At 39.4% G+C, this 25,911-nt stretch overlaps 1 protein-coding gene across 1 annotated transcript in view; it reads left to right on the top strand.

The window, feature by feature from the left end:
- Nucleotides 1-25,911, top strand: part of PHEX (phosphate regulating endopeptidase homolog X-linked) — a 204,158-nt gene that overhangs the window by 17,994 nt on the left and 160,253 nt on the right. The window contains exons 4-5 of the mRNA XM_040266660.1: nucleotides 20,183-20,269; nucleotides 21,321-21,547. Coding sequence (XP_040122594.1) covers nucleotides 20,183-20,269; nucleotides 21,321-21,547 — 314 coding nt within the window. The remainder of the gene's footprint in view (nucleotides 1-20,182; nucleotides 20,270-21,320; nucleotides 21,548-25,911) is intronic.

Below are 25,911 nucleotides of genomic sequence, written 5' to 3'. Positions count from 1 at the left end.
TTAAATGGCATATAAGACTCAGATTTCTACTTGGAAAATAAAATTATTTCTTGTTCTAAGAATTAGGCTTTGTTTTTTTAAAAGGTCTGGATATAGTTATGCATTTGAATGTCTTAAAATTTCCTTCCTACAAAGCCTCCCAAATTTTCATGTGACTATGAAATTGACGCAGCATGCATTGCTTATGAACGAACAGATGAAAATTTTGCAAATGAGCACTTATGAAACATAAAGCAATGAGTGAGCTAGAACACTTGTGTCAAATGGAAGACAGATGACTTAGGCTAGGGCCAGCTCATCTCTATTATGGAATAGTGATCTTGGCCAATATTTTATAAAGAAATGCAGTATATTATTATGTTCAAGCACAGACACAGCACTAGCAGAACAATAAGATGAAGTGGGGCCTATGCATTAATAGGCAGAGAAAGATGACTGTGATTCATAGATTGGTTATTTATTTGTAAATACCTACTGGCTGAGATTTAAAGGATTCTCATAATTAAATAACCCCCCTATAATCTTGTTTTTCCTGTTAGCGATCCTAGCCAGATCATCTTCTGCAGATACTAAAAAGCTGAAAACTTACAGTTCAGCTCCTGTAAAGTCATTTGATAATTAGAAAGTTCAGATCATTGAAGACATAGTTAATTGTGTCATTTTCTTCATGCCATGACATAGTATCATGATGTGCCAAATTGACCTTTGATGTCATTAAGCTCTTTGAAACAAATGATGTCAGACTAGAAAAACCAAAATGGGGACATGACGGGGAAGTGCTAATGAGCAGCCAGTCACTGTGGTGTGCTTTTTATTCCTGGTGAAAACTCAGCTCATATAAGTCTCATGGAATCTGCTATATAGACCAAGTGTGCCCACTCAGAGCAGATTCCTGTTTTTTCTGACTATTCTGCCTCTTTTTCATGGGGCTACCCAGGAAGCAACAACTTGCCAAGTTATATATACGCTGTTATGAGTCCTGTGTGCACAGAGAGATGCTGCGTAAAGATCTAGGCCTGTGTCAAAGACTTAGAATGTGAAATGAAGTTATTTTACCTGCATTTTTTTGTTGGTGTGGTTTCCATTTTTCATAATTGCAATACCTCATTTGAACATGGGTGGGGTGAGAGTGTGGGTTCGTGTAGTGTGAGGAAGGGGAAAGAAGTTGTGAAATTTTAAAAAGTTTAGCAATTTCCTGTTAGGAGACATTTATTTCGAATACAGAAATTAATTTCTTCCTGAAGACTCTGAAAATGTGTATTTACCTCTAGGGCATGACCTCTTTCTAAATAGCTTAAGGAAGTAAAGAGGCCTTGAGAATGGGCACCATGTGTAGGAGCCTGTGTTCTGGTAGTTTTGACAGTCAGCATTTTAGATTTTCTTCCTGTGTATCCATTTCCACCCCTAGTGCATATCCTTGTCTTTTTGACTCCTACCTGTTCCAAGCTTTTTAAGATCTATTTTTTCCCCTGTGGCTTTAATGTAGCTTTTCTTTTGTAGTGGTTAATGTTGCAAATAAGTTGGTTAATGTTGCAAGTAATGTTGCAAATAAGAACTACATCTATTTATAACATTTATTCTGAGTTGTATGCTCTTTGATTTGGGGGAAATGTGCTCACTTCAAATAGATTGAAATAGATAGCATTTTGATTGTATTAATTAATCTGTGAACACAGGACTATTTCCTGAGCTTTTACTTTTTTCCTGGCACCAATTGTTTTTAATCACGAGTAACAGAAACATCAACTCAGACTGGCCTAAACAATAAAGACAATTTGTTGGCTCATGTAACCAAAATATCTAGTAATCATGTGGACTTCAGGTAAGGGTTGATCTAGCAACTGAAACTAAGGATCACATTTCTTTCTTTGTTTCTACTCTGACATCCGTTGTCTCATACTTTCTAAGTCTGCTTGGCTTAGATCGTTGCCAGTAGCAGTCAGAATTTAGACTTCCTCATTTGCATCCAGCAAAAGATATTGTGTTAGGCATAGGAGGATGTAGATGTTAATGAGCCACCCCAAGACTACCGTGTAAAAATTAAAAATCTGCACATCATAAAATATTTCAGTAGATACTGTAATCAAGATTCTAGAGGGAATTTTCTGGTTGTCCAGTGGTTAGGACTTGGCACTTTCACTGCCAGGGCCTGGGTTTGCTCTCTGTTCAGGGAACTAAGATCCCACAAGCCATGCAGCATGGCCAAAAGTAATAATAAAAGATTCTAGAGCTACACTGTTCGGTATGGTAGCTGCTAGCCACATGTGGCTTTTGAGCACTTGAAATATGGCTAGCTGGAATTGAGATGTGCTATAAGTGTAAAGTATACACCAAATTTCAGAGACTTCATTTAGAAAACATGTAAAAATATCTCGCCAATAAATTGATGATTTATTTCATAAGTTACATATTGAAATATTTTTAGATACATTGGGTTAAATAAAATATATTATTAAACATAATCTCACCTTTTTTGTTTTACTTATTCAAATATGGCAACAAAGAAATTAGCAATTATATATTTGGCTCGGATAATATTTCTATCAGACAATGCTGCTCTAGAGTCCTGAATCGGCCATTAGAAAAGTGAGCTATCTGTGAATAAATTCAAATTTATTTCGCTGATAGAGAAGGATCAAAGAACACCTTTAGTAAAAATAGTTCTCTACTCCCATCTACAGTTCCCCTCTATCCTGTTACTCTATAGATGTCCTCTGTGGTTTGTATAACTATCTGAAATTATCTTGTTTGTATACATACTTATTTGTTTTTCTCATGTATGCTTGCCCACCTGCGTAAAAGAGTCAGGTGATCAGGAAAGAAGCATCATGAGGATGAAAACAATAGGTTAGGATATTTGTGTTTTCCCAACTTTATTGCCGGACCTTGGTCATGACCTCAAACCCTGAAAAGTCTTGATAATTTAATTGGTCAGACAACATACTCAATGGTGTATATGAGTTTTAAGTCTCTCCTGTAGGGAAAGAGAAGAGGAAAGGGGAATTAATGAAAGGAAAACTGTCATCTTAGGTTGCTCTCGGTCTTCTTTGGATTCCACTGTTTTTGTTGTTATTAGTGATACCCATTTCCATTCTCTCTTTTCTTTTCCTCATCCCTAGGGGATCTTTAGTTTGGACTCATGTCACCTCAAGAGAGCTGTTGATAGAATTCCGGGACTTGAATAGGAAAACAAAAATAGCATCTTTATTTGCACTAATCTCTGATGGAACTTTAGCATTTTCTTTAATTATGACTGTAGTTTACAAACTCTAGTTTGTAAGCTGTAACTTGCTTACATTGGTAATGGGTATCATCATTTTTAAAAATCTTAATACAGATGTTACAGCTATCTTGAAATAGCATCTACCTGCCTCACCACTTCAAAATCATAGTGGTGGCTAGACTCGATGTGAGATCTTATTTAATGAATTAATGAAATAGTGCATCTATCATGATTTTAAACAGTAAAACAACTGTTTTGTTAACTGTGTTTTGAAATAACTGGGTTCCATTATAAACCCATGTTTCTTATGTTCTTGTAGACATTATTTTGAGAATGGCCCATAGGGTTTAAGAGTTTGCCCAGGAGGTGTATGGCATGAAAAAGATTAAGAACCGCTGCCTATGTAAAGATTGTTGGGGCATGCCTAAAAAAGGTGTAGTTTTATTTTACTTTAGCTTTACAATACATCCTAATTCAGGTGTTTTGAGTGGAGATGGCTATTACATGGCCCCATGGGTCCATTCATACCCAAATATTTGAACAATTTGCTGTCTAGAATCCCTGGGTGATGAACACATTACCAACAGTTAATAGGTGTTTATAAGGATATTAGATGAAACCAGAGATACGTGTTTGGAGTTTGTGCCAATGCCAAGCCTTGAAGTGATTAAGTGCAAGCTTTTATGGGCTTACCTATGCCACAGAACAAATGTATTTATAGATGAAATTACTGTCTATTGCAAAATACCTATTATGAAAGCAGAGAGTTAAAAGGTCAATGCCCAATTAGAGATGATACAGCTTTTGCCATAATATAGTTGAAAATATTTCTAAACAATGCAAATGATTGGAAGTAGTAATACACAGAGTCTTCATTCATAAGTACATATTATGTGGTTTATGAAAGAGCTTGCTTGTCATCTGATCTTAAAGATGGGGACTCTTGTTTGAATTTGGAATGGCAGGGGATGGAGCGGGACTGTAAATCTGGAGGTGCTGGAGTGAACTTGGTTCTGTTGGAAGACATGAGCAGGGCTGTTGGTGAGAGATGACAGGAGTGAGATGGGTAGCTGAAGGATGTCAGAATCCATTTTGAGATTTTTGACTGGGGGCAAGGAAGCTGAGGTTTCTGAAATGTGAAATGACAGCCTAGAAATGCTCTACATGAAAAAAAAGAAGTAGAAAAACAGATGAGGGGGCATGTTTGTAGTATAAACATTGCAACACATAATGAAAAGTTTCCTGCTAGTTAGCTTGAATGTTGTAGGAAGATAAAAAATATTTTACTTTAGAAGATTGTTAACTAAATTTGGGCTCCTTTGACTAAATATAAGTTTTGGGGCATGACTGATGACACAGGATATTCACATCCTGAGAAAGACATATATACACCTGCAATGATTCTTCCCACCCTGCCCACACCCTTTTTGGCATGGTTGGTGTGTGTAATGTGTTTTACTTTGTAGTTGTTGAGAAGGGTTGAGTATTTTTGAAAAGCCACTTCCTGAAAGAAGATGACTGAAAAGGGAAGAAAAGTCCTAAATTTTGGTGGTAACTATTCAAAGCCTACCCACATGAGCTTTGGTGGTAACGATTCCTGAAGCTCCTTCAAGTCCCCACGTGTTCCTGCTGTTGGTTGCCAGAAGGAGGAATAACAATGGAGCTGAGAAAAACGGGATTTGGGCAGGAATGTCTAAGGGTCATCCAGATTTCACAGCAGAACCAGATGACTCAGATTTCCTGGGTCTTGAATGTCTAGAGAAATGGAACAATCACTTACCTTTATTCTACTCCTAATTGACCAGTGGCAAAACTCAGTCACTAGAAAAATAAAAAAGTTGGTTGTGCACAAATGCATGGCCAAGTGGAGCTGAACATTTCATCCTCCCATTTCCTAACTCTTTAATTAGATGATTTCAGCTGAGCTCTCATCCTCAATTCTGAGAAGTTTTCAACTGCAGCTTGAAGGTGTGGCTGAACTGAGCATCTTTACAATGTGGAAAAATCCCCATTTCTCCCCTGTTTTACTACTAATGTGGGTATTTTGACTCATCTCTGTGAAGTGAGCCTTTAACAGATCCCCTCACCTCCCAAATTCATAAGAATACATCACACAGAGAAAAGCCTGACAGTCTAGGCACTTTATAGAGGTGACCTTATTTAATAATACTCTTGCTACCTTTTTTGAAGTCTCTAAACTGAACTCCTCACAAGCCTGTAAGATGGGAGGTTTATCTGCTTTTTGGGCATGAGGAAATAGAAGTAGCCAAGCCATAAAGTCAATCACCAGTCCAAGATCACACAGCTAAGAGGCGATGGAAGAAGGATTAGAATTCAGATGGTTGACCCTTAGCACATGGTAAAACCCCTGAAAACCAGGGAGGTGGTATTATCCCATTTTACAGTTGTGGAAGTTGAAACTTAGAGTGGTTATGTAAGTCTCTCATATTTGCACAGCTAGTGACCTATAAGGCATCTTCCAGAATAGTGATGTCAAAAAGAAATGTAACCTGAGTCATAGATGCAACGCATGTAATTTTACATTTTCTAATAGCTACATTAAAGTAGGAAGGAATTGGATGAAATTATTTTTTTAATCTAACACAACATATCCAAAATACTGTCATTTCAGGGAATCAGTATAAAAAACTAACGCGTGAGACGTTTTACATTTTTTTCTTGCCTACTATGTCCTTGAAAGCAGGACATGTCTTAAACTTGCAACATGTCACCTTGTCAACGGGTCACGTTTCAGGCATTCAATAGCACCTTGCAACTACCCCCTTCTGAATTGGACGGGGCAGTTCTAGCCAAATGCTTCTCAACCCCAGCTGTGCACTGGAGTCATTTGGGAGCTTAATAGACACAGATGCCTGGGTCCCCATCCTCAGAGGTTCTGATGTAACTGGTCTGGTGTGCACCCTGCATTTCCACTCTTTAAGCTATTTAATACCCTGCTTCTGCAGGTAGTTCTAATATGCAGCCAAGTTTGAGAACCTAGTCAAGGGTGATCTCTAAACTAACTGAGTGGAGAACTGTAGCTACTCTCTATTGGAGAAGGTTCTGTGAATTTTCTGAGATGAGAGCCATTCAAAATAACCCCTCCGGCAGTATGCTTTGCTAGTGCACACTAAAGAACGTCAGGCAATGCCCTGACTAATTTATTAATTTCTCTCCACTTATATTTCTCAGCATTTTGACCAAGTCTTGGAATAATGGAAGAAAAGAGATTTCTCTTTTCCCCCTTGATCTACACCCTGGTCTGGATATGTGACCAGCGTGAGTAAAGTAAGACATAAAAGTTTGATTATTTTAATTGAGGTCAAAGGTGTTGGTGTCAGTCTGGAATTCGTGAGCTGCGGAGAAGGGGAAGTTAGAGTTTGAAAGCTGCAGGTCGTTGCCAGAATGAAACATGTCTAGTGGGGACCGCGTGGGAAGTGCTGGGTGAGGAAGGGAGGCAATTGTGGCTCTGGTTGAGGTCTGCCAGCTGCACAGCCCACGGTGTGGCGGGACGCCCACGAAGCTGCTCTTGCCAGAGACCTCACGCCTGCCTTCCCAGTCAGCCAAACTTGTATTTTTGCCCTTGAGACCTAGATGTGAAACCCAATATTCGGGAATTAAAATGTCTCATCTCACTCAGAGATTCACTTGCCCTTAAAATGCTTTTGCAGTCATTTGGAATAGTTTTTCTCTTGCCTTCTTTTATTTAAATTGAAACACAGCTGGAATATTCTAGACACATTTATTATTTCCCAGGAGGAAAAATACTGGGTCTTCTGTAGCGGTAATGCTATAGTGACATGCAGTTTTGTTGGTTATATTTATTTGACTTAAAATTAAGCAAGAGAAGACACAAACACTGCTGGGTCTTTCATAGCATCAACAAAAATAATGCCACATTTCATCGAATCAAAAAGACTGCCAACTGAAAGATGCACCTTTATTTCACGTATGCTGAGTAAGACTAAGCTATTACACAATGATTTCTTAGGATTGGAGATTTTTATTTTCTGTTCATCAAAAGTTCTTTTAGGCTTAGACATTAATTTTTATCACATATTCATCTTCTACATTAATTAAAAAGGAAAATGCAAGCAAAAGAGATGGGGTAAGTTATTCCTAAAACTTCTTCATGATCTTTTTGATTTCAAACCATCAGTACTTTTATATTCTCACAAAACATTGTCCTTTTCCCATCAATAACAGCAGTGATTCAGCATTTCTTTAAAATGTGCTCTCAATCATCTCAGGGATTTTCCTCCAAGGCTGTCTTTTTGGATACCCAGTAAGTTTTACTTTCATAGCCAAACTCCAGTGAAATCTTTCTGAAGATGCATTAAGTGACAATTTCCTAGTCAGGCAACCAACCAACTCATTTGAAGTGTTGATGATAAGAACTGCTAGATCAAGGTCATATACAGGCAGGCAATGGCATCTACTTCGTGACTGTGTCTGGCTGACAGTTTTAAGATGGATTCCAATTTCAGAGATGTTCAAATGTTAAAAAAAATGTGCTTCTTAGCTTTCATGAAATATGGTGTGTAAATTGTTTTTCTAATAATCAAGATTTCCCAGCTGCTTGTCATATCCACCTTGTTTATGTACGTTTGAACAATTTCAGCAAGATTTGCCTGCTGTTCCCTCCTCAGCACACCTAGTCTTTAATGAAAAAGGACGTATAAGCAAAACTCCCCCACTTCCTTCTTCTCCAGTTTGCAGCTACAAAGCTGTACTTTGATACCTATCTTCTCAACCTTGAATGTGTATGTGGATCATGTGGGAGTCTTGTTAAAATGCAGATTCTGTTTCAGTAAATCTGAGAAGGGCCATGAGAGTATGCATTTCTGGCAAGTTCTCAGGTGATGCCCACATTGCTGTTTCAGGGACCACATGTTGAGCAGTCCGGCTTTGCTACATCTAAGAACACGTTATGGCATTAAAGAAATTGAGTACCTCTCCAGGGTGCATGGGTGTTTTATTTTTCCTTCATTTATATTATTATTTTGATGAAAGCCTCTTTATTGCAAGTGTCATTGTATTGAGTAAGAACAAAGATTTCTTAGGATGAAAAAACGAATTTTGTATGTCCTCTCTTATGGTACAGGGAGAGGTATTTCTTCCCCTTTTGTTTTATGAAGGATTTGCTCATTTTGTTTTCCTTTGCTTTTCTCCTCGAAAAACTTGGGCAGCTTGAGTTTATTAGGAAATCTGCATGTAATTGCAGATTAATAACCTACCCATTAATACCACATTAGTTCATTGTGATTAATAGCATCTGTGTGAGTACTTAATGAATTAGTAATGACAGACTATTTGCTTTAAAGTGTCAAGAGAACATTCCATGTAAAAAGGCACTACCCATAACAGGAAAATTAATTAGAGACTGGTTGGATAATAACTTGTCACAAATAAGATATGTTTGTTTGGAAAGCCTCATTGGTATTGATATTTCCACAGTGAGAGGTATTTTTAAAAACACGCCTGGGCCTTTTAGTTTATAAAATGAGAGGAGAATTTTATTTTCAACAACAATTAAGGTGAATATGGGAACTTAGATTTATGAGAGAGATACACACACTCCCATATGTGCTAGTACACTCATGAGTTTGGCTGTGTCACTAACCAGAACCTTCTCATAGTGACCTTTTCAACTGAGTTCCAAATTGAACTGTTTCTCCTACCTGCTATCTATTCTGAATTCATCAGTTCGCTTCCCCAAGGCCCAAACTTTTCTTGTTACTAATTTTATTCCTTCAGCAAATCATTTGTTTTCTCTATGGTTCCTCATTCTAATTCTGTGATGTTGCCATCATTGTTTATTTCTGTCTTTGCCCTACATCCGAGGAAGCGAAGGTCAAGAAAATTATGTGACTTGCCCAAACCAATCCAGCCATATAATTTGTCCCCCACAGATTACGGGTCTAACATTTCAAATGTCTCCAATTTTAACCCAAGCGGAAAGAGCTGCATGAGCAGAGGCTCTGTCTAGCTGGTGCCTTTGAGGAAACTCAAGAAGCTTGGTGTGATTGGAGCTCAGAGTTGGAAGGGAAAGGGGACATAAGACAAAACTGAAGAGAGGAGGGACCAGAGCATGTAGGCCTTGTAGGCCATTTAAAGGTTTTAGCTTCTATCCTCAGGCAGTGGGAAGCCATTTGTAAATGTCATGTCAGGGTGTGCTGATGCGTGATGAGTTTTGCCAGAGCATCCTGGCTGCATGGCTCGGAGGAAAGGGTTGATGTATGGAGATCAGTTCAGAAGGCCCCAGAGTGCTGTTTTGTTTTCTAGCTTGGGATCCAGATTAAGGCAGAGTTTGTCTTCCTTGTTACAGAAAACCTCAAGCATTATTAGGTATCTTCTTCTCTCTACCTTCAGCATGAAGGGTCATTGTCTTCTCTCTGTATCTCCCCACCCCTTCTTTGGGAAACATTTCCAGGCACCTGGAAGAATCAGCTAGGGGAGCTGTAGCCACAGCCAGTGGGTGTGGAAGTTAACTCTGGTCCAACCAGCCCTTTTGAGTCCTCTGCTTGTGCCCAGGATGCTATTGCTTCCTTTGTTTTACAGGAGAGGATTCTGGGTAGAGAAAGGAAAGAAAGCCCGGCTCCGGATCCTTCACTGTCAGAAACCCAATTTTAGAGGGACAGCTCCCTCGACCACACACTATGGTTTGAATAGCCAAGAATAGGACCTCCGCTGCTCTCAGCTCCTCATAGAAGGTGGGAGTGAAAACAGGGGTTAGTTGGGAAGTGGCTTTTGAAACCTATGTTTACAGTGTTTTGATGCTGCTGTCATAGATGTGAGAGGACTCGGGAAGTCTGGAGCTCAGATTGTTTAGGATCTCAGAGACGCAGTGTTTACCCCACTCTTCCCCTCCGTAGGGTGTGGTGTAAGCAGGAGTTGAAAATAGCTGTCCTGTGTTGTCTTTTTCATTTTGGAAGGCTTAACTGGCATAGTGCTGCTTTTTTTTTTTCCCTCTTAAACCCGTGAATTGACTCTCACCTCAAACCCACATTGCATTTCATCTTTAAGAAAGGGACTTTTCATAGCTGGATATTGTAGAACTGAGGACTAACTTAGACCTAAATAGACCAATGCAAGGAGAGTGTTTCCAGGACAAAAAAAGTAAAGCTCTCCTTGCAGAATGTTCACGTGGAATTAAAATGGAGCTGCAGAGTAAGGAAATCGGCAAAGGAAGGATAAAGGTCCTGATCTGACTTTGGCTGAGGTAGGGAATGGGGGAGGAGGGAATCTGGACTGGTGACGTCCTGGGGTCACAGGCATCCAGAAGGACTACTAATAACTGTCAGCTCCACTTTAGTAAAGTTAGAGATGGAGAGGAGGGATAGTGAGTGCTATTGGTTGAAAGTAGTGGTTCTCAAAGTATGTTCCTCTGCCTCAGCATCAGCATTACCTAGGAATTTATTTGAAATGAAAATTCCTGGGCCCCACCCCAGACCTATTGAATCAGACACTCTAGCAAAAGGACCCAACACTCTGTATTAACAAGCCCCTCTGGAGAAGGCAGTGGCAACCCATTCCAGTACTCTTGCCTGGAAAATCCCATGGACGGAGGAGCATGGTAGGCTACAGTCCATGGGGTCGCAAAGAGTCGGACACGACTGAGCGACTTCACTTTCACTTCACTTTGACAGACCCACAGCCAGTATACTACTGAATGGTGAAAAGCTGAAAGCCTTCTTGCTAAAATCTGGAACAAGAGAAGGATGCTCACTCTCACCACTTCTATGCAACACAGTATTGGAAGTCCTAGCCACAGCAATCAGAGAAGAAAGGAATAAAAGGCATGCAAACTGGAAGAGGTAAAATTGTCATTATATGCAGATGACATGATGTTATATGTAGAAAACTCTACAGACTCCACACAAAAACAGCTAAAACTGATAGATGAATTCAGCAAGGGAGAAGGATAAAAGATTGACATACAGAAATCTGTTATATTTTTTATATTAACAATGAAATATCAGAAAGTGAAAGTTAAAAAAATCCCTTTTAAAATCACATCAAAAAATAAAATAGGAATAAACCTGATCAGGGAGGTGAAAGACTTATTCTAAGAACTATAAAACATGGATAAAGAAAATTAAAGAATATTCAAAGAAATGGAAATATATCCCATGCTCTTGGATTGAAAGAAATAATATTATTAAAATGGCCATACTAAAAAAAAAAAAAAAAAAAAAAAAAAAAAAAAAAAAAAAAAAATAAAATGGCCATACTACCCAAAGCAATTTACACATTTAATGTTGATCCCTATCAAATTGTTGTTCTGTTGCTAAGTTTTGTCCAGCTCTTTGCAACCCCATGGATAGCAGCACTCCAGGCCTCCCTGTCCCTCACTATCTCCCACAGTTTGCCCAGGTTCATGTCCATTGAGTTAATGATGCCATCCAACTATCTCATCTGCTGTGTTGCCCCATTCTTCTTTTGCTTTCAATCTTTCCCAGCATCAGGGTCTTTTCCATTGAGTCAGCTGTTCACATCATGTGGCCAAAGTATTGGAGTTTCAGCTTCAGCATCAGTCTTTCCAATGAATATTCAGGGTTGATTTCCTTTAGGAATAACTGGTTTGATCTCCTTGCTATCCAAGGGACTCTCAAGAGTCTTCTCCAGCACCACAGTTTGAAAGTATCAGTTCTTCAGTGTTCAGCCCTCTTTATGATCCAACTGTCATATCCATACATGACTACTGGAAAAACCATAGCTTTGACTAGATAGACCTTTGTGTCCATCTTTGCTTTTTAATATGCTGTCTAGGTTTTCCCTGGTGGCTCAGAGGTTAAAGCATCTGCCTGGAATGCAGGAGACCCGGGTTTGATCCCTGGGTCAGGAAGATCCCCTGGAGAAGGAAATGACAACTCACTCCAGTACTCTTGCCTGGAAAATCCCATGGAGGGAGGAGCCTGGTAGGCTACAGTCCGTGGGGTCACAAAGAGTCGGACACGACTGAATGACTTCACTTCACTTTCACTAGGTTTGTCATAGTTTTCCTTCTGAGAAGCAAGTGTCTTTTAATTTCATGGCTGCAGTCACCATCTGCAGTGATTTTGGAGCCCCCTAAAATAGAATTTGTCACTGCTTCCACTTTTTCCCCTTCTATTTGCCATAAAGTGATGGGACCAGATGCCATGATCTTAGCTTTTTGAATGTTGAGTTTTAAGCTAGGTTTTTCACTCTCCTCTTTCACCCTCATCAAGAGGCTCTTTAGTTCCTCTTTACTTTCTGCCATTAGAGTGGTATCATCTGTATATTTGAGGTTGTTGATATTTCTCCTGGCAATCTTGATTCCAGCTTGTAACTCATCCAGCTCAGCATTTTGCATGATGTACTCTGCATATAAGTTAAATAAGCAGGGTGACAATATATAGCCTTGATATACTCCTTTCCCAATTTGGAACCAGTCTGTTGTTCCATGACCGATTCTGACTGTTGCTTCTTGACCTGCGTATAGGTTTCTCAGAAAGTAGGTAAGGTGGTCTGGTATTCACATCTCTTGAAGAACTTTCCATAGTTTGTTGTGATCCACACAGTCAAAGGCTTTCACATAGTCAATGAAACAGAAGTAGATGTTTTTCTAGAATTCTCTTGCTTCCTCAATGATCCAACAAGTGTTGGCAATTTGATATCTGGTTCTTCTGCCTTTTCCGAATTCAGCTTCTACATCTGGAAGTTCTAGATTCAAGTATTGCCGAAACCTAGCTCGAAGGATTTTGAGCATAACCTTACCAGCATGGGAAATGAGTGAAAATTACCTATCACATTACCCATGGCATTTTTCATATAACTAGAACAAATAATCTTAAAATATTTATGGAACCATAAAAAAACCAGATTTGCCAAAGCAATCCTGAGGGAAAAGAAGAAAGCTGGAGGCATAACTTTCCCAGACTTCAAATAATACTACAAACTAATGGTAATCAAAACAGTGTGGTATTGACACAAACACAGATATGTGGATCAATGGGACAAACTAGAGAGCCCAGAAATAAACCTATGCATTTACACTCAATCTTTGACAAAGGAGGCAAGAATGTACAATGGATAAAAGATAGTCTCTTTAGCAAGTGGTGTTGGGAAAGCTGGACAGACATGTGTATACGAATAAAGTAAGAACGCAACCTCTCACCATACACAAAAACAAATTCAAAATGGTTTAAAAACTGAAATATAAGACATGACACCATGGAACTCCTAGAAAAGAAAATAGGCCAATGATGCTCTGACATAAATCAGAGGTGGGGGAGGGATAAATTAGGAGGTTAGGATTAGCAGATACAAACTACTATATATAAAATAGATTAACAACTAGGTGCAACTGTATAACACAAGGAACTATATTCAATATACTATAATAAAACATAATGAAAAATAATATGAAAGAGAATATATATATCTGTATCACTTTGCTATAGACCATAAACTAACATAATATTGTAAATCAACTATACTCCAATAAAAACAAAAAGAAGCCCTTATGATACTGACCCATGCACAAGTTTGAAAACCACTGGTTTGGACTAGGACATAATGTGAAGTTAAGCTTTAGGGACCAGCTAATTTTGTTTTAATCAAACCTCACCAGGCCTCCTACCTCTGACTAGGAGCCTCAGGAGCATGTGTCCCTGGTCTCAAATAGGGTTACAGGGCAAAGTGGGTAGGTGGCTCAGTATGGACACACTCCACTGCTGCAAAAACCAGTCTCAGTATAACCTGGGAAGGCATCTCTTTCAGTTATTAATGTGATGAAGAGCTCTGTCAAGAAGGTCCATGAGGACTGCCCCTGGTTTAGCCACCTGGGGGCCTTGTTCTTATATAGGAAAGAAACTTGCAGAATTTTGCTGGGCACCTGCTGGTCGAATGAGCAAAAGTCAAGGACCTGGGTCCAAATCCAAGCTCTAACTTTACTAGCTGAGTTTTCTTGGACAAGTTATTACAGTTTTCTTGCCTGTAGGCTAGGGTTGATGATACATGCTGTTTAGGGTTGGTGGGGGATTAATTGAGGTCATGGACAATACACCTGGCACAGAGCAGGTGCTTAATAAATGAACACTGTCACCAGGGTCCTTAAATGTCTCTAGACTGCTCAGGAAGGACCACTGTGGGGGGTATATAACCATATGTGGCCTTTTCCTTGTAATGTTAAGATGATAGAAATAAGCAGGAAAAGTGTAATTAATATTTGTCCTATAGGAAAAAACTGAAGATGAATTTTAATGACTCTTTAAGTTCAGCACAGGTCTTACATTGAGTTATCTGCTAAGATACAAATTATCTAAATAGGAAAGCTATTTTTATGAGTTAAAATATCATGCTGGCAGAGTCATTGTAATGCTATGCCATCAAGGAGTGACTTTAAAATTTAATTTAAATTATTTTGAAGTGTGACCCTGATAAGCGAAATCCTTAAAAATTCACTTACAAGTGAACATAATAAAAGAGTTACCTTCTGTTAGACTTTTGTAGTGTCTGGCAGTTGTATAAAATTAATTTCATTCTGGGTCAAAGAGGTCCTTGATGCTAAAATGGGGATATTTTTATATTATTTGGTAACCCATGATTTAGATTGATGAGTTAGAGGTTTTTAATGCCCCTAAAATAATCTCTGTCCCTTTTTCTTAAGCTAGTGCCAACCAACAATTATCATTTATGAGACGCTCATAAAAAATGAACAGAGGAAAGCCTTCTGACAGCTTCTCTCCCTATATTTGGGTGGGAGTTTTCCAGAAGAATGAGAAATATCAGCTCTTATTGTCTTTTCAGTATGTCAAACAGACTCAGTTAATCCCATGCTTGACCGGCTATGGGGCTGAGGAACTGCAAAGTCAAGTGTCACACAATTTGTGTGAAAACATGAGGGTTATGGGATCCACAGACCATGACTTAGTTAACTTGGATTTTATTTTTTTAATGAGAATAACAACAGGCTTTGCAAGCTGATTTAGAGTCTCCACGTCTAACTGCATAAGAATTTAATATCCATGAAGTGTGAGTTAGAAAAATGAAATTTTTCAGTACGGTAAATAAACTGAGGAGCCTGGAAACCAAATTGAAGTCTGTAGCCTGGAAAATCAACAGAGACTAAAAATAGTAAGATTAGAGGTGACATTCAACCATGGACCAGCCAAAGGTGGTTTTTAAGTACCACCAAAGGAGAAACCAGACCATCATATGATAGGTTTAAAAAAATAGCTGTGTCTAGAGAATATTCTGTTTATTATGTAGGTGTGGAAGGGCACATTTTCCCTTAAAATGTAGATCTAATTTTCTAAAGTTTTGAGTTTTCATGTACTTTCTCTCACTAGAACTAAGAGAACACTTCCCCTGATTTCTGAGGGAAATACTTATCTGCATGAAATTGAGAATTCAGTTTGACAAGGTTTTAGAATGCAGTTGCTGCTTCTATTAAGCAAATCAGGCAAACAGCTCCAGTGAACTCTTAGCAAATAGCCAGAGAGTCCCCTTTAGAACTGGCACACAGAATGATTACAGGGTCTGAGAAAGAACACAGAGGAGCACATTTTGAAAGAATCTCTGTGCTCATTACTTTTTGGCCTTTTGGCTAAGATCAAGTGAAGAATCCCTGTGCTCTGAGAGCTATCTTCTTTAAATGGCATCAGCTTAACACCAGAGTTCTTGGTAGGTGTTTGCTCACAGGCCTAAAACTTTGTGCATGTGGAGTTTTTGAAAACAGTCATATTTGGGAAAGTCTTAAATATTGCAGAAACTCCAAATGATTGGCCTGAGCTGAACTGATTATCCTGAGCTCCCGACTTAGCAGGGGACTGCCCAGTCCTCAGGAGTATCACTGTTCCTTTGGAATGCTGTCTTATTCCAGAGCTCTCAGTAAATGCCCTGTCTGAGCAGAAGTGGACTGAATGAGTAGAATTGAGAGTCATATCTGGCTTCTGTGCTTAAAGGAGATGGGATGCTGTGTGTCCTCCCCCCACCTCCCTCATAGAAGAGAAGGAAAGTGGAAGTGCATGGTTAACCCATGACCATTGGTGAAAAAAAGACTTGGGTACCTTAAAAACTGGTATTTGCCCACCTGTCAATGCAAGGGATACAGGTTAGATCCCTGGTCAGGGACGATTACACAGGCTGTGGTGGGGCAGAAGAAGAGAGTAGCCCCCGCTCACTGCAGCTAGAGAAAGCCCAAGCGCAGCAACAAAGACCCAGCACAGCCATAAATAAATACTTTTAAAAAACCAGTATTCACCAAAAACAGATGAAATCTTGGATCTCATTGTGTGATATAGGGACTGGAATGTGAGAAAAGGAGATTATGGATGTTAGTATAATCAGGACATTGCTGATTATAAAAAGAAATAATAAGAGAAGTCCAGTTTCTCACATTTCATTTGCACAAAAAACTCTCTCAGACTTTCCTTGAGAGGAATTCGACTCGGCAGACATTGAACACCAGCCATGCCAATTGCTAACCTCCGGTGTTCAAAGATGAATGTGACCCAGGTTCCTGCCCCAGAGAGCACTTGATCTAGTGGAGAATAGATATTGTTAATGCCAATTTTATGTTGTGATAATATTTGAGACCCAATGATCAAAAGTAACTTCTCTATGAAAATTATCTCATGATTCATCCCCTGTGAGGCCAAGCCTGTATTACAAAGGTATGGGCAAAACCAATTTCCATATGGACTGTAGATCTAAATGTGAACCAGTAAAGATTCTAGAGGAAATCATTGGACACTGCCTTCATGACCTCAGGGTAGGCAAAGATTTCTTAAATAAGACACAAAACATGCTTACCAAGGTGGAAAAAAATGATCACTGATCACATTGGACTGCATTAATATTTCCACTCGTTACATGATACCATTAGGAAAATGAAGTCTATGGAATGGAAGAAGGACTTGTGTGTTTAGAATATATAAAGAACTTCTATAAATCAATAAGGAACTGGTTTAGAGATTACCAATAGAAGTGTGAGAAATAGAGTTGAGTAAGCACTTCATAAAAGAAGATGTTGACTGTCTTCATTGGAGATAGTGACTGGAGGGGAGTACAAGGGGCTCCTGGGGTTCTAGTCAGAATGTTGGTTATGTGGGTGTTTACTCCATGAAGATCCTTCAAATTATGATTGGGGCACATTTCTGTAGGTATCTTATAATTTCACTGAAAAAGTTTACAGAAAGAAAAGGCCTTGCTGTCGAGGATGAGGAATGCAGGCAGCATATTTTCAGACATCCTCTCTATTGCCTCTACTGTGGAAGCAGAGGAAATGCTTTGGTTGGTAGGGCAGATCTAGTTTGTATAAGAGTCGTATGCAAGGAGTGCCAGTGTCTTGGGTTAGCAGAAGGCCTTTGGCTACTGATATCCTGAGAAGAGAGGAGGAAAAAACATTTATGGAGGAAGCACTAGAAACGAGCTTGATTACTTTACAATTCTGTGTATAGCTAACTCAGCCTGGAAGCCTGTTAAAGCCACTGTTGATTGATCACTTACCATGTGCTGTGGCATTGAGAAGGGACTTTCTGTGCATTATGGTGTTTGATTGTCACCGCAGCTCCAGGAGATAGGCACTATTATTTGTCCAGATTTACAGATGAAGAAACTGAGGCTTGGCGAGATTAAGTAACTTGCTCAAGTTCCAGCTAAAAGAAGCAGCAAGCTGTAACTGGAACCCGCGTATTTGTGATTGAAAACCGACCCCTTTGACTGTGTCTGTTATTTTGCCTTTTGGGGGACAAAACCAATTTTATTTGACTGAGTGTAGTGAGAAGAAAAAAATATCCTGTATACATGCACACATGTGCGTGTGTGACACACACACATCAAATTTTAATCATCATAGGCACTTTGAAAGTGATTTTCAAGTCTAGAGGTTGTTGCACTCGAGGTCACTATGAGCTGGAGTTTTCCTTTTCTATTGTACCATTGTTGGAAATAGCTAGGTGGAGGTGACAGGAGGCTAAGAAATCTTCCAGGAAACAATGCAGACCATGACAGGAATACCCTCATATGGGTGACCCGTGAGTCCTCAGTTCTTTAAGGACATTTTAATAACCCGAATAATTGCCTTTGTTAGGCTTTGTTTTCTACTCATTAATGACTCTCCAGGCTAGACTTTATACTTCTTACCACTAATTGAAATACAGAGTTACATAAAATGCATGCTGCCAGCTGATTGTCCCAACGCTGTCTGCATATCAACATTCTCCTGCCTGCTTGGGTTTGAAGAGAAGGGCAGGAAAAGGGAATGGTAGGACAAGGAACCCGTGGCAGCTGAATTTGTTTCATAGGCCAAATTATGGTAGAGAAACTAGAATTTTGACACATAAGAATTATTGATATTTGTGCACGGTTAGTGGTTTGGCATTGCCCTACTTAACATATATGTGTTCTCTTTTCCCCTTCTCGTGATACACAGAGTGCCCTGGGTACATAACTCAGGTTGATATGGAATATTTTGAGTTCTTTTGTGTCATGGCTCTTTTTTGATCCCCAGGGTATTCATGTTTGCAGCCTGTGGAGTGTTTATAACATCAGGATAATATTATATCTCCAAATGAAATTTGGTTTATTTACTTTCAAATATGTCTCCCCAGCAATCCAGTGACTGTGGACGCAATGTGGTGGAAAGGCACATGATCTGATTTGAATAGAAATATATGTAGGTATAGTTTTAGAGATTTTTGTTTATTAAAAAAAGAAATCCCCTTCCTTTATCCTTGGGGCTAGTTATCCCACTTTTATTGCTGCGATAATACACAAGAAAGAAACAAGTTGTGAATAATTGAAAATGCCCACGTTGAACTCAATTTATTTTATTTGAATATGTCTAGTTATCTGGACTTATTTGATGTATAGATGTTTACAGAAAGCTAGACAGAAGCTCTAGGTTGCATTTTTTTGAAATATAGAACTTCTAGTTTAGAAGTAGATTTCTGCTGTAGGGAATATGTTATTATTTATTAATTTGATTAGCTCTGTACGTTGTATCTTGAAGCTATTCAAAGTACTGTAGAAGCATCTGTTGTATCATTTGGAGGCTGCTAGGTTGTTTCAGAAATAAATGCCAAATGCCCTGACAACTGCAATTTGACATAGCTCAGTGTAGGCAATGCCATGGTGCTGTGTTGGAATTCTTTGTCTTGGCTTTTTGTTGGTAAACTGATATCCTTAAGTACATCCAAGGTGTTATTTTGTGGGCAGGGTAGTTTTTATTGAGTCTTTAGCTTTCCTATTTCCTTATTTAAAGAAATAGTGACAGCTGTCATTTTCTACCTTCAAACAATAGCATCAGTGACTTTATAAATAGAAAATCATTTTCCAGGTGGGCTTGCATCCATGCTGGCAACCGTTTTGTATACATGGCCTCCTTTTAAATGGCCAGGTCTTTGAATGTGTAAATGGACAAGTTTTCAGGCAGTTTGGGTAGGGGCAGTTTCCATCCTTGCTTCTCCATTTCCTGTCTAAACAACATCTACCAGGGCCACAGCACGTATAGGCAACATTGAATAAAACTTCTAATGAGAAATTTCTTCCAGGTGACCTCCCCGAGAGGCTGGACTGTGAAGAAATCTCCAGAAACTGACCCTGATGAAATTGCCTCTGTTGAGAATATTACTCGGTGCAGAAACAGGGAATAGAATTCAGTTATTTTTGGTTCTTGAAAAAATGAATTCTGTTTGTGTGTGTGTATGTATGTATAGGTGGCAGAAAACATTAACCCCTGTAGAAGGTCAAGTCTTGGTTGGAAGTAGGAAAACCCTGGAGAAGAGAATGTTAAATATTTTTTATTTGAATCTCCAGCAACTTGGAATCATTTCTGCTGTCTGCATATCTTTTATAGATTTATCTTTTCTAGGGTTGTCTGTCTTTACATTTAATTTTCTGGAGGCTGGCTCTGTGATTATCAAATGACCTCCAACTCAGCATCACCTGTGGGTGGATACTAATGAATCCTTTTTTTAACCTTCCTAGCACTTTTGGAGAAATCAATCAGTAGAAGACGGGATACTGAAGCCATACAGAAAGCCAAAATCCTTTATTCATCTTGCATGAATGAGAGTGAGTAATAAAGAAAATAAAATAACTTACCACCCTTATTTTCCAGAGCTCTATTAATGTTTAAAGATATTGTTTAAGGAAAAAAGAGAACTACTAAGAATTCTACTAAGAATGTTGCTTAAAGAGAGGAGCTATTTTCCAAGGCTGGGTTTTGACTACCCCTGTCTTAATGGTCTGTTGCTAGCTTGATGGATCAACTAGGAAAATTTTATTCCTATGGATGGCTTCGACTCTTTGGGTATCAGTTAGTCTGTGAGACATGAGTACTGTCAGAAGGGCAAACCGTACTGCATGTGGTACAGAAAGCCGAATCTGGAGGCTAGATCTGGTTTGAGAAGGAGCCTGTGAGGGCGGGCACTTGGGAGCGTTACTGTGTTCTTTGGAACCTCCTGGGGCCTAGAGAAATCCAGATTTCCAGGCAGGCCAGGCCACTTCTGCTTCTACATCTGCTTGACAGGCATGTTTGTTGGGGACCTTAGGCCTGTCTCAGCATCTTGTGTCTGACTGGAATGAAAAGAGACACTGGACATTCTACCTGGTCCTCTTTCTCAAGACTATTGCAGAAAGAGGTTAGTGCCTCTGGGAAATGTATTAACTTTGTTTAGGTTTTGGGATGTTGTTTGGTGACCTGGAAGAGGGCAGTAAAAGATAATGAAAACGTGTGAAGCAATAATTCATTTTTACTGGGGAGTGATTAGTTTTATTGAGCAGTTGCCTTTAGTTAGGGTTGTCCCTTAGTCTTGTAGAGTGTTCTCAGCTTAACATTGCTTATTGGCTTCGGTCGATATAGTAAGTACACCTTCCGTTGTTGGGAATATCAGGCAGGTTCCCTGTTAGCTCTCCTGGCAAGAACATCAGGCCTAGACAGTCACATTGAAGTGGGAGTCATAGGTGGTTTTGTCTCTGTGGTCATGGACAACCCACTGTGCCTCTCCCTAAAAAATTAGGTTGGGGCCCTACTGGAATTTTCTCTTGAGAAGGTATACGTGCTTCCTAGTTTGGTGATTCAGTTTGCAAATCTAACTCTCCCTTCCTACTTACTCCCTTTCAGAAGCCATCGAAAAAGCAGATGCCAAGCCACTATTACATATCCTGCGGCACTCACCTTTCCGCTGGCCTGTGCTCGAATCCAATATCGGTCCTGAAGGGGTTTGGTCAGAGAGAAAGTTCAGCCTTCTGCAGACCCTTGCAACATTTCGTGGCCAATACAGCAATTCTGTGTTCATCCGTTTATATGTGTCCTCTGATGACAAGATGTCCAACGAACACATCTTGAAGGTACAGTGAGGACTCGTTCATCATGCTTGTTCAGTCCAAGGTTAGCCTTTTGGGTTGCCTTCCCAGGGAAAAAGACTCATACCACCTTAGTGAAAAGATAAAGTTGAAAATTCTGCTAAATCTTAAGATCTAGACTATTCTTTGCCAGATTTGCAGATTGTAAATCATGAACAAACTGGTTATGTCAGCCTTTCAAGAAGCCAGTGAGTGGGTTTCAAGTGATCTGTGATCTGGCCGTTAAATATCTACCCTGAGCATGTGTGGGACCCCCTAATTCTAGTGGAGAGAGATGGGCTGAGGCTTTCTGCACTCTGCTCTTCCCCTCCCCTCATTCCTCTGACAAAGGAGTGAACACATGCTCTGGTTCCTTGTTTTCCTTTCACTAAGATCTTGTGTACATGCCCCAGATTTCATTGTCAAGTTCAGTCTTTCTTCTGTCCTTCCTTTCAGAGGATAAGGCAAAACTTGTTCTAAGTGCTTGGTTGCATTTTCTGTTGGGAGAGTAAGCATCTCTTCCATAAAGGAATGGGCCACAAGGACATACCCTGAGGTGTGGAGTATGACACTGGAAAGTCATACTGGAAAGTCAGTAAATCATCAGAAAACTGCCAACAGCAGAAGGTTCATCAGTCAGAGAACTTGGCAAGAATGCAAACAGCACTTCTTAAATTGTTTTGTCTTTTGATTCCATTTTTTTTTGCTTCTACAATTCCTTTAGTAATGAAAATTTTGTTGAACCACCAGTTTTCTCCCCCTATTCTGTTCTTTGTTAAATCAGAAAATATTAATGATATAGTGATATTTTTATTGGAGTAGAGTTGTTTTACACTGCTGTGTCAGTTTCTGCTGTATAGCAAAGTGAGTCAGTCTTATGTGTACGTGTACCTCCTGTTTTCTAGATTTCCTTCCCATTTAGATCAGCACAGAGCACTTAGTGGAGTTCTCTGTGCTATACAGTAGGTTCTCATTTGTTCGTGCGTGCTCAGTTGTGTCCGACTCTTTGTAGCCCCATGGACTGTAATCCAGGCTTCTCTGTCTATGGGAATTCTCCAGGCAAGAACACTGGAGTAGGTTGCCATTTCCTTCTCCAAGGTTCTCATCGGTTACCTATTTTTTTTACATAATAGTGGATGTATGTCAATCTCAATCTCCCAGTTCACCCCACCCTCCCTCCTTTCCCTATGATGTTTGTTCTCTACATCTGTGTCTCTATTTCTGCTTTACAAATAAGATTATACCATTTTTCTAGATTTCATGTATGTGCGTTAATATATGATGTCTGTTTTTCTGACTTCACCCTGTATAACAGTCTCTAGGTCCATTCTCGTCTCTGCAAATGGCACAATTTCTTTCCTTTTTATGGCTGAGTAATATTCCATTGATACATGTACCATAGCTTCGCGATCCATTCCTCTGTTGATGGACATTTAGGTTGCTTCCATGCCCTGGCTGTTGTAAATAGTGCTGAAATGAACAGTGTGGTGCGTGTATCTTTTTGAATTATATTTTTTTTCTGGGTATGTGCCCAGGAGTAGGATTGCTGGGTCATATGATAGTTCAATTTGGTATATTGATATCTAAATCATATAAATATAAAAACTTTAGGATATATTATTCTCTCCTGATATAAGTTAACTTTGCTGGAGTTTGTTTTTTTAGTAATACCAAGGGACTGGCAAATTTTTTTCTGTAAAAGATCAGATAGGAAATATTTTAGGCTGTGTGGGCTATAATGATCTCCGTTTCAACTGTTCATCTCTGCTGTTATATGTGGTAAAGCAGCTATAGACAGTATGTACATAAATGAGGATGGCTGTATGGTGGGCTGGCCTGCAGACTGTAGTTTGTCCATCTCTAATTTAGACAATGGCCACCTCAATAAAAAATCTTTAGTCATTGAAAGAATTCCCATCTCTTCAAGAGGAAATTGTTAGCTACAGAGACAGCTGTATTTTTGTGTTGGGTGATGGAACAACAGCATGGCACTGAGAATATTCTAATGCTCTCAGCATAAGACATGCTCTTCAGTGCTCTGTGATGATGGTGATGGCCCAATTGACCGCTGTTCCATGTTGACAGATTACTCACTTAAAACAAACAAACCAACAAACCATGTTTTAAGACTGTCATTCCTGGTAACTTCCCTGGCAGTCCAGTGGTTAAGACTCCCTGCTCCCAGTGTAGGGAGTTTACCTGTTTACCTGGCTAGGAAACTAGGATCTCACATTCCATGTGGCCTAAAAAAAACAGACTTCTGTTCTTAATTTCAGAACTATTGTGATATCCTGTATTGTGCAAATACATTAAGTGGTGTTTTTTAAAAAATATATTTTACTTTTTTAATTAGAGGATAATTACTTTACAATATCATGATGGTTTTTGTCATATATCAACATGAATCAATATTAGGTATACATATGTCCCCTCCCTCTTGAACCTCCCTCCCACCTTCCACCCATCCCACCCCTCTAGGTTGTCACAAAGCCTTGGCTTTGGGTTCCCTGTGTTATACATGAACTCCCACTGGCTATCTATTTTACATATGGTGATGTATATGTTTCAATGCTATTCTCTCATATCATTCCGCCCTCTCCTTCCCCCACTATGTCCAAAATGTCTGTGTCTCCAAAGCAGCAAGGGAAAAGCAACAAATAACACACAACAGGATCCCCATAAGGCTAACAGCTGATCTTTCAAGAGAAATCTGCAGGCCAGAAGGGAATGCAGGATATACTTATAGTGATGAGAGGGAAAACCCTACATACAACCAAGATTACTCTATCCAGCAAGGATATCATTCAGATTTGAAGGAGAAATCAAAAGCCTCATAGACAAACAAAAGCTAAGAGAATTCAGCGCTTCCAAACCAGTTCTTCAACAAATGCTAAAGGAACTTCTCTAGACAGGAAACACAGAAAAGGCCTAGAAAAGCAAACCCGAAACAATAAAGTAAACAGGATCATACTTATCAATAATTACCCTAAGTGGTATTTTGAAGTAAGTTAATTTTCAGTTTTGCTGATTGTCCTCTAAAAAAGTTAACAGTTGGTCTTTGATTCAGGTTCCAAATAAGAATCACATGCACATTTGGTTGCTATATCTATTTTAATCTACAGCATACTAAATTTGACTGATTTCAGGGTAACCTCATACCTAATGAGAGAAAATTCTTGTTTATAGGAGAATCACAGCTTTAAAAGGCAGAAGAAATAATAAAACTTTAAGATTCACTTCAGTTCAGTCGCTCAGTCGTGTCCGACTCTTTGCGACCCCATGAACCGCAGCACTCCAGGCCTCCCTGTCCACTACCAGCTTCCGGAGTTTACTCAAACTTATGTCCATTGAGTCAGTGATGCCCTCCAACCATCTCATCCTCTGTGGTCCCTTTTTCCTCCCACCTTCAATCTTTCCCAGCATCAGGGTCTTTTCAAATGAGTCAGTTCTCACATCAGTTGGCCAAAGTATTGGAGTTTCAGCTTCAGCATCAGTCCTTCCAATGAATATTCAAGACTGATTTCCTTTAGGATGGACTGGTTGGATCTCCTTGCTGTCCAAGGGACTCTCAAGAGTCTTCTCCAACACCACAGTTCAAAAGCATCAATTCTTCAGCGCTCAGCCTTCTTCACAGTCCAACTCTCACATCCATACATGACTACTGAAAAAACCATAGCCTTGACTAGACGGACCTTTGTTGACAAAGTAATGTCTCTGCTTTGAAATATGCTGTCTAGGTTAGTCATAACTTTTCTTCCAAGGAGCAAGTATCTTTTAATTTCATGGCTGTGGTCACCATCTGCAGTGATTTTGGAGCCCCCCAAAATAAACTCTGTCACTGTTTCCATTGCTTCCCCATCTGTTTGTCATGAAGTGATGGGACCAGATTCCATGATCTTAGTTTTCTGATTGTTGAGTTTTAAGCCAACTTTTTCACTCTCCTCTTTCACTTGCATCAAGAGGTTCTTTAGTTTTTCTTCACTTTCTGCCATAAGGGTTGTGTTATCAGCATATCTGAGGTTATTGATATTTCTCCTGGCAATCTTGATTCCAGCTTGTGCTTCATCCAGCCCAGTGTTTCTCATGATGTACTCTGCATATAAATTAAATAAGCAGGGTGACAATATACAGCCTTGCCATACTCCTTTCCCAATTTGGAACCAGTCTGTTCTTCCATGTCCAGTTCTAACTGTTGCTTCCTGACCTGCATACAGATTTATCAGCTTTGAAAGGCAGGAGAAATAATAGAACTTAAAGATTACCATTTTAAAAAATCCCTAATGGCCTTAGAAAGCATCACTATGAACAAAGCTAGTGGAGGTGATGGAATTCCAGTTGAGCTATTTCAAATCCTGAAAGATGATGCTGTG

This window comes from Oryx dammah, unplaced genomic scaffold (assembly GCF_014754425.2).
Source record: "Oryx dammah isolate SB20612 unplaced genomic scaffold, SCBI_Odam_1.1 HiC_scaffold_23, whole genome shotgun sequence".
Classification (NCBI taxonomy): domain Eukaryota; kingdom Metazoa; phylum Chordata; class Mammalia; order Artiodactyla; family Bovidae; genus Oryx; species Oryx dammah.
Note: the sequence above shows the minus strand (reverse complement) of the source record. Positions and strands in the feature narration are given on the sequence as shown.